The 16,903-nt window shown below is 46.5% G+C and overlaps 1 protein-coding gene across 2 annotated transcripts; it reads left to right on the top strand.

Annotated features, from left to right (window-relative positions):
• The first annotated feature begins 781 nt into the window (after positions 1-781).
• On the top strand, positions 782-14,332 carry RGCC (regulator of cell cycle). 2 transcript variants are annotated; one of them, XM_030311640.1, is made up of 5 exons: positions 782-1,049; positions 1,590-1,775; positions 10,724-10,831; positions 12,576-12,638; positions 13,938-14,332. In XM_030311640.1, the coding sequence occupies exons 1-5, from the start codon at positions 1,001-1,003 to the stop codon at positions 13,943-13,945; spliced, it is 414 nt and encodes a 137-aa protein (XP_030167500.1). In that variant the 5' UTR covers positions 782-1,000; the 3' UTR covers positions 13,946-14,332. The 2 variants fall into 2 exon arrangements, with proteins under 2 accessions (XP_030167500.1, XP_030167490.1); XM_030311630.2 differs by lacking the exon at positions 782-1,049 and having other exon boundaries at positions 1,171-1,775.
• Positions 14,333-16,903: the final 2,571 nt, after the last annotated feature.

Genomic DNA, 16,903 nt, shown 5'->3' with positions numbered 1-16,903 from the left:
CTGTTATATATTTACATAGTCACCTGTGACTAGTGGCTGCCGCAAGGGGCAGTGCAAGGAGAGTTATTCAAGGTCACGACTGCTCCCCCGCCAGGCGGCTGGGCAGGGTGGCCCATTGGTCTGGACACTGAAAGGCGCTGGGTATGCGCCGCATTTACGCAGTCATTTCTTCCCCTGAAAAAACTCTTCCTGAATAAAGTCGGGGCTGGCGTGAAAGCCCAGGACTGAGGTCAAACTCCGGGCTCCGGGATGGGAGCAATTAAGGTTTGTAACCGCGTGGACTCCACGACTTAGGTCCCTTCTCGTCCCCTACTCTCTCCAGTCTGCCTACAATCAGTAAGTCCCCTGGGGATATGCGGTGGGGACACGGGAGCCTCCCTCTGCGTCTCCGCCACCCGTCTGGGCCTCCTAGGGCTACTGTATTCTTCGCAGCAAACGCTAGAGGCTCGGCACTTCCCATTTCACAGCTGAGGAAACTAAGGCTCCAGGTTAAGGGCGCGCGGCAGGAAGCCGGGGAGCTCCAGCCCAGCCGTAAACTCTTTGGGGCTCCGGTGGCGACAGAGACACTTCGGCGACTGGGGTTGTCAGGGCGCGCGGGCGAGGCGGCGAGTAAATATTTGGGGCTGTAACCCGGGCTCCGGCAACTCACCGTCACTGCGGTTCCCGGGCGGGCGCGTGGCGAGGGCGGCGCCTGGGGGACAGGGGCGTCCCCGCGTGGCGGCCGGGACACACCTCGCGGCCCCGCCCCGGCCCGCCTCCGCCCGCGGCTATAAGACGGCAGAGCGGGAGGGTGGCGGCGGTGGGAGAAAGAGCGGGCGTGCGCACCGTGCTGCAGGCTGCGCGGCGGGAGCGCGGCCGGGCGAGGGCGGCCGGCAGAGCGGGAACGCGGAGCGCGAGAGCCGGCCCGGAGCAGCCCCGGCGTGGGCGCGAGCGGCTGCACCGTTTCCGAGCCCAGCACCTCCTAGGACCCTCCGCCGCGCGCGCGGGGCCGAGCCTGCCAATGAAGCCGCCCGCAGCGCAGAGCAGCCCCGCGGCGGCCGCGGCCGCAGGTGAGTGCGGGACCCTGAAAGCCCTGGCCCCGCGGGCGCGGTGGGGGGGCGAAAGGCGGGGGATCCGGGGGCGTCCCTTTATCCGCGCGTCCGCATCCTCCCCTGTGGGACCGTGCCCCTGGCGGGTTCAGCTGCCTTCCCCGCGCCGGGCTGGGGCCACTTAACGGGCGCAGCCTGACCCCGTCTTGCCACCGCTTACCCGTTCGCACGCGCCCCCGAGGGACGAACGTGGGCACAAGTACCCTACAGTGTGTGGGAAAGAGTTCGGCCGCGTGGATTGGCTGGGTGACCTTTGGTCTGCAGCTTCATTCAGCGGAGGCTCAGTTTCCCCATCTCTAAAACGGGCACGATTCATACCACCGCCTCAGGGGCTGGTTTAGAGTATGAAAAGATAAGCAACGGGCAGTGACAGCGTGGCTGTCACTCGGCAGGCGCGCGCTGAATGTTAGTCATCTTGGGGAATGGTGGCGGCCCCCTCCAGGCCCGGGGACGGGATAGCCGTCCCGCCCCGGCACCTGAGTCCGTCATCCCTGTCCCTAGCCCCGGCCTTGGACTCGGCGGCCGCCGGGGACCTGACGGATGCGCTGTGCGAGTTTGACGCGGTGCTGGCCGACTTCGCGTCGCCCTTCCACGAGCGCCACTTCCACTACGAGGAGCACCTGGAGCGCATGAAGCGGCGGAGCAGCGCCAGCGTGAGCGACAGCAGCGGCTTCAGCGACTCCGACAGTAAGTGTGGCCCCACCGGGGAAGGCGCGGGAGCGCCGGGAACTCCCAACCAGGGGTCCTAGGGGCTCGAGTCTCAGTCTGCTTCTCTGGAAGCCGAGGGGTGGGGAGCCCAGCCAAGCGAGCCCTAAGGCTCCGCGCAGTCCCTAGGACGCCCGCAGACAGGCAAAACCCCCGGGTTGTCACGCGAAGCCTGTTGGAGGCACGCGGGTCTACCTGCTGCCTGCAGGTGTCCTGAGGCCGGAGGGTTTAAGCAGCTGCCCCGACTCAGCCAGACCGGGCTCCCGGGACCCAAGCCAGGCCTTCCCACCGTTACCTCCCCTCCCTTCCTTTGCCCTTTTCTCTCTCTGCATGTTTTTCAGAGTATGTGTAGAAAGTGCCACAGGAATGGGGGTGGAGGGAGACATGGGAGGGCACAATACCGAAAAATTTGTGAAACCAGAAGTTTCATAAGCCGCTGTTCTTGGGATTTTTGAAATAACTTCTTGCGTTTTCTTCTCGGTCCGAGCTCCCAGACCGGCTGGTGCCCTGCATGCGGTTTTTGAAAGACTCCTTGGCACGGCGGGGCTCGAGTATTTTCGGAAGTGTTCTTCTTCCTTTAGGCAGGTCCACCGCCGGGACCGCTGGCTTCCACAGCTCCCCCCACCCCCACTCAGGCTGGAGAAGGATCCAGAGAGCAGATGGGCACAGAGGTGCTTCCTGGAGGCTTTTCTCAGAAGGGAGACTACCGCAGGGTCTCTTTGTCCTAAACAACCTTGCAAGTAGCGAGACAATTTGTTTTTTGTTTTTGTTTGTTTTTTAATTCGAGAACAAGTGGTCTTTAAGGATTATGGATATCTGTTTAGGTATCAGGTAGCAAATTTGGTGACTTTTCAAATTGTTGGTTTTCAAATTCTGGAAGACTTACTATTTTTCAAAGCGAATTTAAATTTTTCTGACTTATTCTTGAGACTTCATTCCCTAGATGGGTTACCAGCACGAATGCCACTCCCTTTGCTGCCCTTGACTCTGGAAGTGAAAGCAATGACCCAAGGACCTTTCCTTGTGATTCTCTTCTTTTGAAATCTGAAGCTCTTCCTTGTTCCAGAGCAAAGATATAGTCCCAGACCCCACCGTGAGCTGTCCTCCTGAGAATGAATAAAAGTGCTTGACACCCTGTTCAGGGTTTGAGTCAGAAACCTGAGGTCCATCATGACTTTCCTTGGCAGTCCTGCCCAAGGGTTAGATTTAATTGAAGCTTTTGAAGTGAACAGGGATGGAATAGTGTGCTGCTAATATTCTGTTTTGCATTTTTGGACTTGATTGCTAATGACCAGACCACTTGTTTTCAATTTCAAAGAGAAATCTCAAAACTTCTGAAATTTGTCTCAAAGCTGTGGCCAAACTTAAATATGTCTTCTTTTGCTGGGTCATGGAGCAAGTTATTCATCAAGTGCAAATTCTCTCTCCCACAAGAAAGAAAGCTGGGACAGACTGTCCAGTACTGCACTATTGCAAAGAACAAGTCCTTTCTGACACAGGGCCTCATTTGGCTAGGATGTGGTCTGAACTTGCCCATCCTGGGTGATTGCAGCTCCCTCTGGGTAGGGTTTCAGATCTGGGGCCTGTTTTCAGGGGCCTCAAAGAGAGGGTACTCAGAAACCCATCCTTAATGGTTTTGGGGGAGAAATTTGGAATAATTTGTAGTTTCTCTTGGGGTGTATGTGCGTGCATGCATTGTGCTTTCTGCCCTTGTTGCTAACTGCTCAGCTAACCCTTAGTTTGGTGGCTAGAGAGTAATGGGGAGGGTATAAAGAAGGCTCAGATGATATTTGTCTTTTTTATGAATGTGTAGCTTATCCCCCATAAGACTGGTTAGAAATAGTCTTGGCAGAATCGGTGTATATCTAAACAGTAATTTCTTAAGGAAGCATACTGTGTGTATCTTAACTGCCACCAAATACTGAGCACAGACATTTATTATGCGTATTTGTCTGTTCAATGCTTTTCTGAGGAAGAGAGTGTTTGAGAGAAGTAGATCCTACTGAGATTTAGGCCGCCAAAAGGGAGACATACCAGGATAATGATAATAAGAGCAGCTCAGTTTTACCAAGCCCTTACTATGATTATTGTTATTATTTATTAGCTCTTATCAGTAGTGATTTCTTTGTTGGGCTTTAACTGTGTTATCTCATATGACCTCTACCACAGTCCTATAAGATAGGCACTGTTATCTCCATGTTTCTGATAAGACAGCAGAACCACGTGAGCTGTCTCTAAGACCTTGCTCTGTCACCATGGATGGTTGGCTGGAATGGGAATCAGGTCCTCAGGAATAGACCTGAAGTCCCATTGGACCCAAATCATTCACCTGTTTATCAACAGTGGTTGTGTCTCTTCAAGGCAGTCGTCATCAGGCTGGGTCCAGAGGGTCTTGGTTTCTACACCTGTAAAATGGAAAGGATGCTATTTAGTAGTACTGTTAGAAACATCCATAAGCTCATGATGAGGAAGAAAAAAATCACTGTTTCATGCTCTCAAGAAGACATTAAAATGCATACACCAGGCTCTATCACATAGATCAGATGTATTTGAGCCAGTGTCTTGCATGCAAATGTTACATATGAGCTACAAACCAGCAGTACCTTGATTCTCACTCTGCCTGCTACTTACTGCTCTATCACTCAGAAGATCCACCTTCCAAGATAGCTCAAAGTAGCAGTTCTGTTTTTTGAAGAACCCTTCCTTTTCTCATTAGAAAAAAAAAAAATTAGGGTTGCTTGCATACAAAGGAGAAACATAGATATTCCCTCCACCCAAAGAAGCAAGTTAGGAGAGAAGAATGGACATTTAAAAAGGAATACACCTTCCTGGGCATCTGGGTGGCTCGGTTGGTTAAATGTCTGACTCTTGATCGTGGCTCAGGTCATAATCTCATGGTTGTGAGATCACGCCTTCTGTCAGATCCAACTGGGCATAGAGGCTGCTTGGGATTCTCTCTCTCTCTCTCTCTCTCTCTCTCTCTCAGCTCCCCACCTCCTGCCCTGTACACACACTCTCTCTCTTTCTCAAAAAAAAAAAAAAAAGAAAAGAAAAGAAAAGAAAAGAAGAAAGCAAGAAAGCAAGAAAGAAAGAAAGAAAGAAAAGAAAAGAAATACTCCTTCCTGTTCCTACTGATGGGGTGGGAGGGGGAGGTCCTCCAAAGATGTGAAGAAGACCAAAATGAAAATTGCAAGATAACTCCACATTAAGGATGGCATTCAAATAGGGGTTGATCAAAACAGGCTGGTTCCTTTCCCCTAGACTTTGGTCCAGCAGGTGAGACCTCAGACACTTTAGTGGGAGCAGTTTTAACATCAGCGGTGGAAGGGCAGTGTTGTTCAAACTTGACCCTTAGAGGGATTTTAGGGGTTGTAAACTTCTTTGGTTTTAACTTTTAAAAAAATATATTGTTTTCAGTATTTTCAAAATTGTAAAGGCACACCATGATTTCTCAAATATGTCTAATGAAATTTTAACTCATAATTACTGGTTTTCTAAAAATTTTTAATGTTTATTCATTTTTGAGAGGAAGAGACAGACAGAACACAAGTGGGGAAAGGGCAGAGAGAGAGGGAGACAAAGAATCCGAAGCAGGCTCCAGGCTCCAAACTGTCAGCACAGAACCTGATGCAGGCTTGAACTCGTGAACCTTGAGATCATGACCTGGGCTGAAGTCAGACTAATGCCCAACTGACTGAGCCACCCAGGCGCCCCTTTAATTACCAAGTTTTAGCCAATGTGTTAATTTATGTTTCCACTGAATGATTTTATATGAAGTTTACAGTATTACCTTGAACTTTAAATGGTGGTATGAACTCCTATCTCTGCTGTATTGGGATTTCACTTACCTTTTTTCCTTTGAAGAGAGGAAGTGTTTTGCTACTTAACAGGAAGGGTCTGAAGGCTGCTGGGACTGCAAGAGATATTGTGATGTTGTGGAGCCGTTTTAGGGAATGAGGAACTGGCTTCTTTCAGCAGTTGCAAGACCAGAACATTTGTATATCTTTTCCTAGTCTGCTCCAGCTTGGCCCTGGGAGAAGGTACCCTGTGGACAGTGGGTGTTAGCATGACAGGTAGCATATTGGCTGATTTGGCATAGGAGATCCAGAGACTGGAATCTGAACTTGTTCAAGCCTTGAGAGAACGAGAAGTTAGGAGCTCTCGGGCTGCCCTGGCACTGTTAGGAATTCCAGATGGGTGACAGGTCTCACTCGGACGGAGATCTCGAGAGGTGTCCAAAGGGACCCAGCGGTCAGGGAAGCTGGGACAATATTGGTGAAAGGGAAAAGGGCTCTTTCTTACTCTATCCTACTTTTAGTGAGGCTTTCAGGATTTAGATTTTGTGGAGGAGATTCACCCCCTCCCCACCACCATTCACTGTGGCAAAAGGGAAAGAGGTCCAAGGCTTTCTTTTTCTCAGTTAATTACTATAGTTTGCTTGTCTTCAACGTGTGGGATTGTTCTATATTTACAGGAGCTCTGGGCAAAGTTTACTGTCTGTGGTTTTACTTCCCTCTGGAGTAGCACATGTTGGTGCTAACCCTAAATTACCTTTCTCCCCACCCCCAAACTAAAAGAGCACAACTACCTTTTAAACAAGCTTCTGTTTTTACAGCTGAGTTTCTCAAACTCTGTTGGTGCTCTTAAAGTTAGATCTTTGTATATTGAATATGCTTACATTTCTTCTGATGGTGTCTTAGGGAACTTGGTACCTAAGTTTGAGGATCCTGGATTCCGCACGCCAAGTTGACTGGCCAAGGACATTTCTAATGGGCCTTTGAGATGCCTGTGAGATGGGGCTTTAGAGCTGATTGAAGTAGATTTTGTGGAGCCCTGAAATGTAGTCTTATCACCTGCTAAGCTTCCCCAAATCATCACTGATTGTGTCCTTGAACCCCTCTTAATGGCACCACCTGATATTGGGGTGGGGCCATAATACATTAATATGCTATCAGCCAGCAACACATTGCCATCATTTTATCAGACTAACAGGCTGTTGTTTTGCAAGGGATAGAGTTCCAGAGGCGTGAAAAGAACAGGAAATTAGGCTTTACTTACCTTTTAATCTACCCCAATGCCTACCATGAAGTCTTGTTCATTGAGGCTGCTTAATACAAGTCCATGGAGTGAAATTTTATGGGATAAAGGAAAGTGATGTCTAGAGCTTGGGGGCACTTCTGTGTTGGTGGTTTGTTTTAGGGAGGTTTATTCGAGGGTGCCTCAGAAGATAAGCCTCTCTTGAGAATTTTGCTGCTATCTAAAGAAGAGGAGGAAGCCCAGGCTCAGAATCTTGCTTGTTAACCATTCGCTGTGGGGCCCTTTGCTCTCCTGGACAGGTTATCCTCCATTTAACTAGGAACTTTAGAATAAAATCATGAAAACCAGGGGCGCCTGGGTGGCTCAGTCGGTTAAGTGTCTGACTTCAGTTCAGGTCATGATCTCTCAGTCCATGAGATCTAGCCCTGCCTTGGGCTCTGTGCTGACAGCTCAGAGCCTGGAGCCCGCCTCAATTCTGTGTCTCCCCCTCTCTCCGCCCCTCCCCCCTACTCACATCTCTCTCTCTCTCAAAAATAAACATTGAAATAATTAATTTAAAAAATCATGAAAATCATACATAGCATACACGGAGTGGCTAGCTTACTATTTCCCTTTTGCTAAGGAAGAGACTAAGGCTCAGAGGTGAAGTGATTTGCACAGGGCCACGCGGTTGTCATATGGCCCCTTATCCCATACAGCTCTACTGTGGCAGCTTCTGCTGGGCCTTGTGGTAGCTTTGGGCTTCCTGAAGTTACTTTTTTTCATCTTTTTCATGAATGACATATGTAGAATATTACCACAGGGTGGGACTGAACTGTGGGCAGGTTTGGCTTCAGGATGCTGAGGGTTCGCCTCCTGTTGATGGTTGAATATTTTGGAGCCTGGAGTTAGGTCTGGCTCAGATTGTGCACAGAAACTCATGGAAAGAGAGAGGAATCAAGGTGTGGCAATGAGCTGCTGTGTGAACTTGTGTGTGTGGTTGGTTAGGAGGTGTGGGGGAGAGGGGAAGTGGGGAAGTGAGTGTATGCTAAGTTGACATGCTTGTGTGTGTGTGTGTGTGTATGTGTGTGTGTGTGTGTGTGTGTGTGTTTGCGTGTATCTATCTATCTCTATATATCTATATAGGGGTATACCTATATATATATATATATATATATACGTATATATAGATAGATATTGTAGCCAGAATTTTTTTTCTCTCTCTCCCTCATTGGGGGAGTAGCATTCCCCCATTCATTAGCAGTAAGAGGAACTTCTGATTATGTTAAGTTTGATTTGCAACTGAATTTATTAGGCAAGTAACAGCCAGTTTGTCTATATATTTTCTGAGTTTCAAGAAAATACTTGGATCAAAAAGGCATATTAGCACCAGGCTGTAAAGGCTAAGAGGTACACAGTGACAACGTCCCAGTACCATGACTCATTCTCTACAGAGTCTCCAAACCACCTGAGTTTTTCCTAAATCCTCACTGGATTCTTTTTTTCCTACCATTTTGCAATGGCCTTTTTCCTGTCTAGATCATTCCTTCCCCGAAAGTTCAATGACATTTGGTCTACTTGCCTGTGAGGTAAACAAACTGTGTGTGCGTGTGTCCCTTCCCCCCAAAGGATGGCTGTATGTGGATGTAAAATTGCTGAAAGTTGGAGCAGAATAGGGATGAAGTCCAAAGTCAGGGCAAGGGCCAGTGGTGCAGGGCTGGGTGGAGTGAGGTATGCTGGTGAAACTGGCTCTCAAGGGCCAAGTGTTTCTGAGAGATAGAGACCAGAGGTGTGGCCACGGAAGCCTGGGCCAGCGAGTCTCTGGGTTCGGCGGTCTGGGCCAGGGATGGGAGCGATGCTGTCAGGTGTCCTCAGAGCCAAAGATAATGTGCCAAACGCCTCATGTTCTTTCCTTCTGGCTCAGGGGTTTGGGCACGAAGCCGGCCTCCACAGGGCTCTCTGTGGTTTTCCTGCCCCTGGGTCTTACCTCATCTTTTCCCCTACAAGTTTCTCAGGTTCTATTTGTGGCGATTCTCCTACCTATTGCGTGGTGACAAACAGTGACGCCCTGCCGTAGGTCTGCCATGGACACGGCCGCTTTCCTGTATGTAAGGGAAAGGCTTTCCCTTGAGAAAATCCAGACTGCTCTAGGGGTGGGCTCAGCTGGAAAAGCAAGCAGAAGGACTTCCCCATTTGAGTTCCTGTGCAAGTGTCCTGAGACATGTTAATGGGCTGCCACAAAAAAGGTGTCCCATGGTTAAACTGGAGAAACAAGACTTCTCAGGGACATTGAAGCAGGAAGACCCAGTAGGAGTCTCCAAAGGTGCTCAGTGTTTCTCAAACTTAGTTGATCACATACATGGTTCTTCTTTCCCAAGGACCAGTATTCTGAGGAACATTTTTTGGGGGAAATATTATGTGTGGGGTTTGGTATTTTGGATCTCAGTAGGTGTTCATCACCAAAGCCCTGAAAAGTGACTGTGGTCCTTTTAGGTGACTTAGGCTGGACCTCTGAGGGGAGAAAAGATCGTGAGAGTTGGGCATGTCTGGAAAAGTGGACAAGATAATGTGTAGGTCAGGAAGATAAGATGGCACTGGGGCCACCTGGTCAGAGGAGGGTGGGAGGAAAGGGAGCCAGGTGTAGGGTCTGAGAACTTGCAGTAGCCTTTTAGGGATGAAGCTGAATTATTGTGTGATGAGAAACCTCTGCTTTGGAAAACGCTTTTTTATCTTTTATAACTTATTCATGTTCACTTTGAGTTATGGGGACCAAAGAAAGAAGTTTTTGCCTCCTCCTGAGTTGGAGGTCGTTGGATTCAAGTGAGTGAATCCCAAAGAGGAATAGAGTCCTGGCCAGGCCCTCTTGATTCAGCCGCCCTCCGTCACCTGAAGAGACTTTCCAGAGGTCATATCTGCTACAAGTGTGCCTGGCTTTGTGTTTTGTTTTAGCCAGGAAGACTGTTACTTTGTGACCTCACAGGCCACATCCTGCTTCCGCTGGCTGCTCTGCCTTTGGGCCCTTTGAGGGGGTGGAGCTCAGCCACCAGCTCCCTTTTGGTGTCAAGGCCACATGGCTGAACTGGCTGTGGGCTGGTTTCCTCATTTTTGGCAGGATTTAGAGAAGTAGAGTCTCAGAACTTCAGAGCTGGAAGGAACTTTAAGGATTTTGTAGCCTTCCCATTTTATTGATGGCTAAGCCGAGGCTCAGAGATGCTGTCTTGCCCAAGGGCGCCCGAGTATCTAAGTAGCTGAGCTGGTTGCCTTGACTCCCAGCACAACTCTGCTTCTGGGACCTTGCCTTGCTCTTGCTCTTGCTCTGGTCTTTGGGGTACGGCAATAGAAGAAGCCACAGGATCACTCCAAGTGTCTATAATTGACAACGTCTAGAAGAAATATTTGTCTCTGACCCTCTAGCTTATCCTCAGAATGTAGGTTCTCAGGAAAACCAGGCCACAGACAGTCTTGAGCAGTCAGGGAGGATTCTGAAGTAATGGGACCCAACCTTATGTTTGTATTTCGGGGAGTTCAGAGGGCAGAAGGGACATTTTTCAGGAGAGACGATTCTTTAGGTCTCAAATCCTGAACCAGCCCCCCCACCCCACAATAGCCAAGCATCGGCTTGGCTCTCAGACACCTGGGCAGTGGGATCCTGTGTGTTGCAAAGGAGGCTGGTCTGGTCGTGATCATCCTGTCACACTCTCCCTTTTTTTAGGGAAGCAAGGCCTTCAGTGTGCCTGACTGGACACACACACACACACACACACACGCACACACACAGGCACACACCCCTATCTCAAATCATTTTTGGGCATGACTATAAAATCTGGAAATCAACCTGTTTTCTTTACAACTTTGCTCCTTTGGGAGATGAGCTGAAGACCATCTCGAACGAGTTACATTTTCTTTCCTGAAAGGTGCAGATTCGCTCTATAGGAACAGCTTCAGCTTCAGTGATGAAAAACTGAATTCTCCAACAGACGCTGCTCCAGCTCTTCTCTCCCCCACCGTCCCTCCTCGGAAAGGTAGGCTCGTGAGTGGTGGTATGAGGGTTTTGGTTTCCTTCTTCTCTCACCCTTCCCGGTCTCTTGTCTCTTCCGCCTGACCCCCGACCCTTCCCAAATGTGCAAAATAAATAGATAAAACTAACATCTTCGTATGGTGTGAGGTGGAACTGTCCTTTCTCAGGATTCTGATCGGTGTAAAAATGAAATCAGGTAATTGAGCGGCAAGGAACCAGATCCGCAGGGAGAAAGAACGCTTGTCTTTAGACTCTGCTTTCTCTCACGTGGTGTAATCAAGACCATGCCAAATGACAGTGCTCTCTCAGACTGGTTGGTTCGAGAATTGAAAACTCAGCAGTTAGGGTTTGCAGAAAGTGAGATCCTTTTTATTGCATTAACTATGTAACCAATGCTTTCAGATTACCAATTTAGCAATTCAAGGGGGTCATCATCATGAGGCAAGCCATGATCTCACATGATTTAAAATAGCAGCTCCAGCCTGTCTCTACTGTGATATTAATAGACCTAAAAAGTTTTTAAAGATGCATGAGCAGTTTCTTATTTTTTGGAACTTGTAAAGTGTCTCCAGCTAGAGAGCTGAATGTTCTGTTACATTGGACAAGTGCCCTCTTGAAAACAAAAGGAGTTTTTCTCCTCAAGAAACATTATACTTGCTGAAAATAGTTGTAGAATGCAATAAAAATGGAACATGGTTAAAAAGAAATATGAAGATTCTATTACTTTTCTCACTCTTGGCATTAAAGGCAGAATTTCCCTCTTTTTCAAAAGAGTGATTTTTAAATTCTCCTCTCAACATAGCAGTGTTGAGCAGTCACTAGGGACTCTGCTGTTGTCCAGCTCTCTGCAAAACGGAGCTATTGAATTCAGAGAGACAGGGCAGTCTAGGAAGTGGCTGAAAACGTGCCCAGATTTGCTACCTGATCTTTAAGACGTAGGAATTAAAGAAGGAGGAAAAAGCCCTAGTGGCAAATTGACTTTAAAAGCTGAGAACAACGAGCCATTTGTAGCCAGCCAGCAAGGGTTAATTAATACAAATATCCAGGCACGCGTTTTGGACAAGGCATGAATGACAAACCCTACAGGAACGAGTATATGTCTCAGGATATAGCGGGAACAAAATCAAGACAAGGACTGGCTGCCTTGTCCTGACAGCTGGATGGGATGAGGCTGTCCCAGACCCGGAGGCCTCAGTTTGCCTTTCTGTACCATTTTGACAAAGAACAGTGGCTCCTCCTTCATTTCATACCGAGGGCTGTGGTATTGCCCTGGGGTGGTGGCACAAACAAGAATGTGTCAAAGGCGAGGCTTAGTGGGAATATTGAATCTGGGTGTCCACTCTGCACTGTGCCACGCTTACCGGACATTTTTGACTGATAACTCAAAACCTACAGAGTCAAAAAAATCAAAACTTTTCATCTTCCTTTCCAGCCTCTCCTCTCCCCTGCCCCTCAGGTAGTGAGGTAGTGAAGAGAGATGATTCTTCTAGGTTGTTGGGGTGAGGGTGGCACAGGGGATGATGAACTGAAAAAACACAAGAAGGGGACGTCTAGGTTAATCTTCAGAATCAGTGTCTGAGTTGACTGTAAATAAACATTGGAGCAGACACTTGGGGTTGGTACAGGACAGTCTGAAATAACGTCTCTGAAGATCCAGAGATACAAAATGGGGTCGCATAATCCTGGGAACAGAGGGCTTCTTGAGCTGTCATTGATATGGAAACTGAAGGTCGACTCTTGTTTTTCAGCTAAACTAGGAGACACGAAAGAGCTAGAAGACTTTATTGCTGATCTTGACAGAACATTAGCGAGTGAGTACGCGCCTCGTATTAAAAAAATCAAACAGAAAACCAACCAACACCGCTGATAAAGTGCCATAATAGTTACCAGCTTGCCTGGGGGCAGGAAGTTACATCACTGGGTTTCTTTAGGTTCAGAAACAGGACCCTAGTGGCTCAGAAGGAAATTTTGAGGACAAGTTTGCATTAATGTAGACCGTGTGCCTTTCCAAACAGTGAGAACAGGTTACCAGCAAACAATGACATTTTGTTTGAAAAATGCAGAGTAGTTATTAGAGCAAGATTGGAGCTTTACCATCACTATGTCCTGGCAGGCTTTTTGGAGGAGAAATGAGCCGACTGACTACAAAAAGCATCTGTGCTAACAAGCCAGATGGTTCCATCCCATGGGCCAAGGAAGTGTTCCCAGGTTAGATCCAAGGATTTGGGAGGTCTGACTTCTAAAGGGTTGAATCCCAAAAGAAAGAATTGGCCTGGGGAGACCCCATAGCCAAAGGCTCACACCAATTAGTGAAAAACCTGGATTAAGTACACACTACTTTGTGTCCCATTTGGCAGTTACACTAATGGTACCCCTTTATGTGACTGGAAATGTTGGGAACTGAAGATATCAGACCATAACTACAATGGGGGCGGGGGGGTGTCCAGAAGACGGGGCCCTGAGAACCAATCTACCCACTCTGTTTCAAGAGGAAAGGATTACAGGAGCCAGAAGAATCAGCTAGGACTTCTGGGATAAAAGTTTCAGCAGCTCTACTCGTGGGGGGGGGGGGGGGGGGAAGGGGTCTCATTCAGTCACAGAGCAGAAGAATTTTGTCCTAGGGTCTTAATTTTTTTAATGAAAGAGTTGATTTTCCATAAGGAATGTTTTATGCTATCCTCTGCTAAATAGCCAGGTGTAAACTGAAAAATTAGATCCAAAGCCGGTTATGTAAAAATGACCCTGTTCCTCATACTGTTTCAGACAGACGTAAATCTCAAGTGGAAAGTCCTTGTGTATTTTCTACATTCTCTTGCCCGTTCTCTTACCTGCTATACCATCCCACATCAGAAGACCCACGCCTGTTTTGACAGAGATTATTGTAATTACAGCACAATTTGTACGAGACCCGTGGAACAAGCCTGCCTACTTCATGGAAATTGCAGCTGGCCGCCCGGTTGTACCAGTTAATCAGACATACATTACGTGGGAAACCTGCCATTAAGTGTGATGCTTTGATGCCTGTCTGCGACGGTGTTAAGCTCTGGTTAAGCCTAGGAACTGGAAACTCTTATGAGTGCATGATAACCTTATTTATCTCCTTTTAACAGGTATGTGAAACAAGGAGAAGTTCTGGGTCCTTTCATCCTAAGGGAGAAGCTTCGGAAAGCTCCGAGGACCCTGGTAAACTCAGCTACGGAATTTGCTGCCAGAGCAGACAGAGATGAGAACTCACCTACCAGCAGGCCATTCTCAGACTCGTTCTGAAACCAGCCTTTGATCATCTCTGGGCAATTTAGAGAGTGAAACTGACTTTGTTGACCAGCTTGCAGCATATTAGAACAGATGACCCATGCTAATATTGTATTTTCTCTCAAAACATAGCTTTCCTGTAATTTAAAGTGCATTTATGGAGATATTTGTAATTAATTATATATAGTTGGAAACAGTAATATGCTTTTCCCAGTATATTTTTGTATGCAAATAAAATTTGAACTGGAGTCTGTATGTTGTAAACTTCTTTTTTTTTTTAAAAATATCTTTCAATGTATTCTCATTCAAATAATGTTCTAGTGGGAATAACACTCCTCTTGATGCCTAATGAGGGCATTGAATGCTCCAGATCACTCTAGACAATAGGGTGGGGAAGTGTGACTTTGAACCTCATTCAGTACTCCAGAGGGAAATGCTGGTATACGATTCACGGGAAATTTTATTTTATTTGGTTTTATTTATTTTTTTAGGCTTGTTTATTTTGAGAAAGAGAGAGTGGGAGAGGGGCAGAAAAAGAGGAAGAGAGAAAGAATCCTGATGCGGGGCTCAATCTCACAACTGTGTAATGGGGACCAGAGCTGAAGTCAAGAGTCTGACGCCTAACCCGCTGAGCTACCCAGGCTCTCCTCGTGAGAATCTTAATTTGAGGGCCATGGGTTGTTTTATTGACTGAGGATTGTGGTTTCGATGGAAGTTGGGTTTCTCTTCTACCTCTCTTCTCCTCATATCTTACCACCTTTTTAGGTGCCGTGGGCTCTTTCCTTCAGTTAAGGGAAACACTATTTGCACTCAAAATCCAGGACTGAAATAGGAGTGAACGTTGGGGCAGCTGGAGGACTTGAAAGTTATGGTGCTCTTACCAGATCTGTGTGTTAGGGAAGAGCTGATGGCACTGGCTTGATACTTAGGTTCAGGTGGCTTCTGTGGAGCTGGAGGGTCCAGACGCAAGGTCTTCCACAGGGTGGGCTTTGCATGTGGAAGGCAATGACCACCCCTACTTCCCACCACCAGCCTTTTGGGGAGGATGGAGAGAGCACAAAAACAGGGAAGTTCATAATTTTCTTATCTATGTTTTTCTATCTTTAAAACCTCTAAAACAACCAAGCATTACTCTGATAATCAGAATCAAGGTAGTTACAAACTCAATCCTTTTGTTTCTAGAGGCCACAAATCTAAAACATAACTCCTTGGAATTTTATTTATATCTTCGGCAGGTAACTATTATATTTGATCTGCTTTTTAGGGCATCAGAAAACTCCATCCCTTTTCTTTAACCTTTGTCTTTTCCTCAGGTTCTGGGAAAACTTTGGGGTTGAGCCCCAAATATTTTCTTTATTTCTTTATTGAGATATAATTCACATGCCTTAACATTCATCCCTGTAAGTGTACAATTCAGTGGTGTTTAGTATATTCACAGAGTTGTGCAGCCATTGTCAGTACCTAATTATGTCTCTCTGGATTCGTCTATTCTGGATGTTTGGAATTAGTGGAATCATACAGTATGTGACCCTTTGGGTCTGGCTTCTCTCCCTTAGTATGCTATTTTCCAGGTTCATCCATGTTGAGCATGAATCAGTGCTTCATTCCTTTTAATGAGTGAATAATCACTGTATGGATATGCCATATTTTGTTTATCCATTTATTAGTCGAGGAACATTTGGGTTGTTTCTACTTTTTTGGCTAATGAATAATGCCATTATGAATGTTCATGTACAAATTTTTATGTAGACATATTTTAAAATTTCTCCTGGGAATATAACTTGAAGTGGAATTGCCAGGTCATCTGATAATCCTATATTCACCTTCTTCAGGAATTGCCAAACTTTTCCCTTTTACATTCCCATCAGTAACATACGTGGGTTCTCATTCCTCCACATCCTCACCAACACTTGTTATTGTCTGTATTTTTGAATAAAGGCATCCTATTGGTTGTAAAGTTGTATCTTATTGTGGTTTTAATTTGCATTTCCCTGATGACTAATGATGTCAAACATCTACTTATGTACTTATTGGCTATTTGTATATCTTCTTTGGAGAAATGTTGATTAAAATCTTTTGCCCATTTTTACAAAGTTTATTTATTTTAAGAGAGTGCAAGCAGGGGAGGGGCAGAGAGAGAGAGAGAGAGAGAGAGAGAGAGAGAGAAACAGAGAGAGACAGAGACAGAGAATCTGAAGCAGGCTCCAGGCTTTGAGCTGTCAGCACAGAGCCCGACACAGGGCTTGAACTCATGAACTGTGAGATCATGACCTGAGCTGAAGTTGGATGCTTAACTGACTGAGCCACCCAAGCTCCCCTCATTTGCCCACTTTTAAATTAGGTTGTCTGTATTATTATTGAGTTGTAGGAGTTTTCTATTTTCTACGTATTCTGTATACAGGTCCCTTATCAGATATATGATTTGCAAATATTTTTTCCTATCTTGTAAATCATGTTTTCACCTTTTTTGTGTGTCCTTTGAAGCTCCAAAGTTCTAAATTTGATGACATGTAATTTATTTTTTCTTTTGTCACTTGTGCTTGTGGTGTCATATCTAAGAAATTATTGCCTAATTCAAGGTCACAGAGTTACTCATGGTTTTTTTTAGGAGTTGCATAATTTTTTACAACTCTTACATTATACAAGTCTTACATTTAAGTCTTTGAAGACTTTGAGCTAATTTTTGTATATGATGTGAGCTGAGCTGAGGTCCAACTTCATTCTTTTACGTATAAACATCCGGTTGTCATTGCACTATTTGTTGAAAAGACTATTTTTTCCTCGTTGAATTGTATTGGCTCCCTTGTTGAAAATCAGTATGGGT

Source organism: Lynx canadensis, chromosome A1, assembly GCF_007474595.2.
Source record: "Lynx canadensis isolate LIC74 chromosome A1, mLynCan4.pri.v2, whole genome shotgun sequence".
NCBI classification, from domain to species: Eukaryota; Metazoa; Chordata; class Mammalia; order Carnivora; family Felidae; genus Lynx; species Lynx canadensis.
This window is presented reverse-complemented; position numbering and strand designations above follow the sequence as displayed.

What these genes read in the sequence shown, in the direction of transcription:
- RGCC (XM_030311630.2), top strand. Translation starts at nt 1,511, where the DNA reads ATGGTGGCGGCCCCCTCCAGGCCCGGGGACGGGATAGCCGTCCCGCCC. An exon ending in CGGCTTCAGCGACTCCGACA is followed by an intron (nt 1,776 to 10,723) that starts GTAAGTGTGGCC and finishes CTTTCCTGAAAG; the next exon opens with GTGCAGATTCGCTCTATAGG. An exon ending in CACCGTCCCTCCTCGGAAAG is followed by an intron (nt 10,832 to 12,575) that starts GTAGGCTCGTGA and finishes CTTGTTTTTCAG; the next exon opens with CTAAACTAGGAGACACGAAA.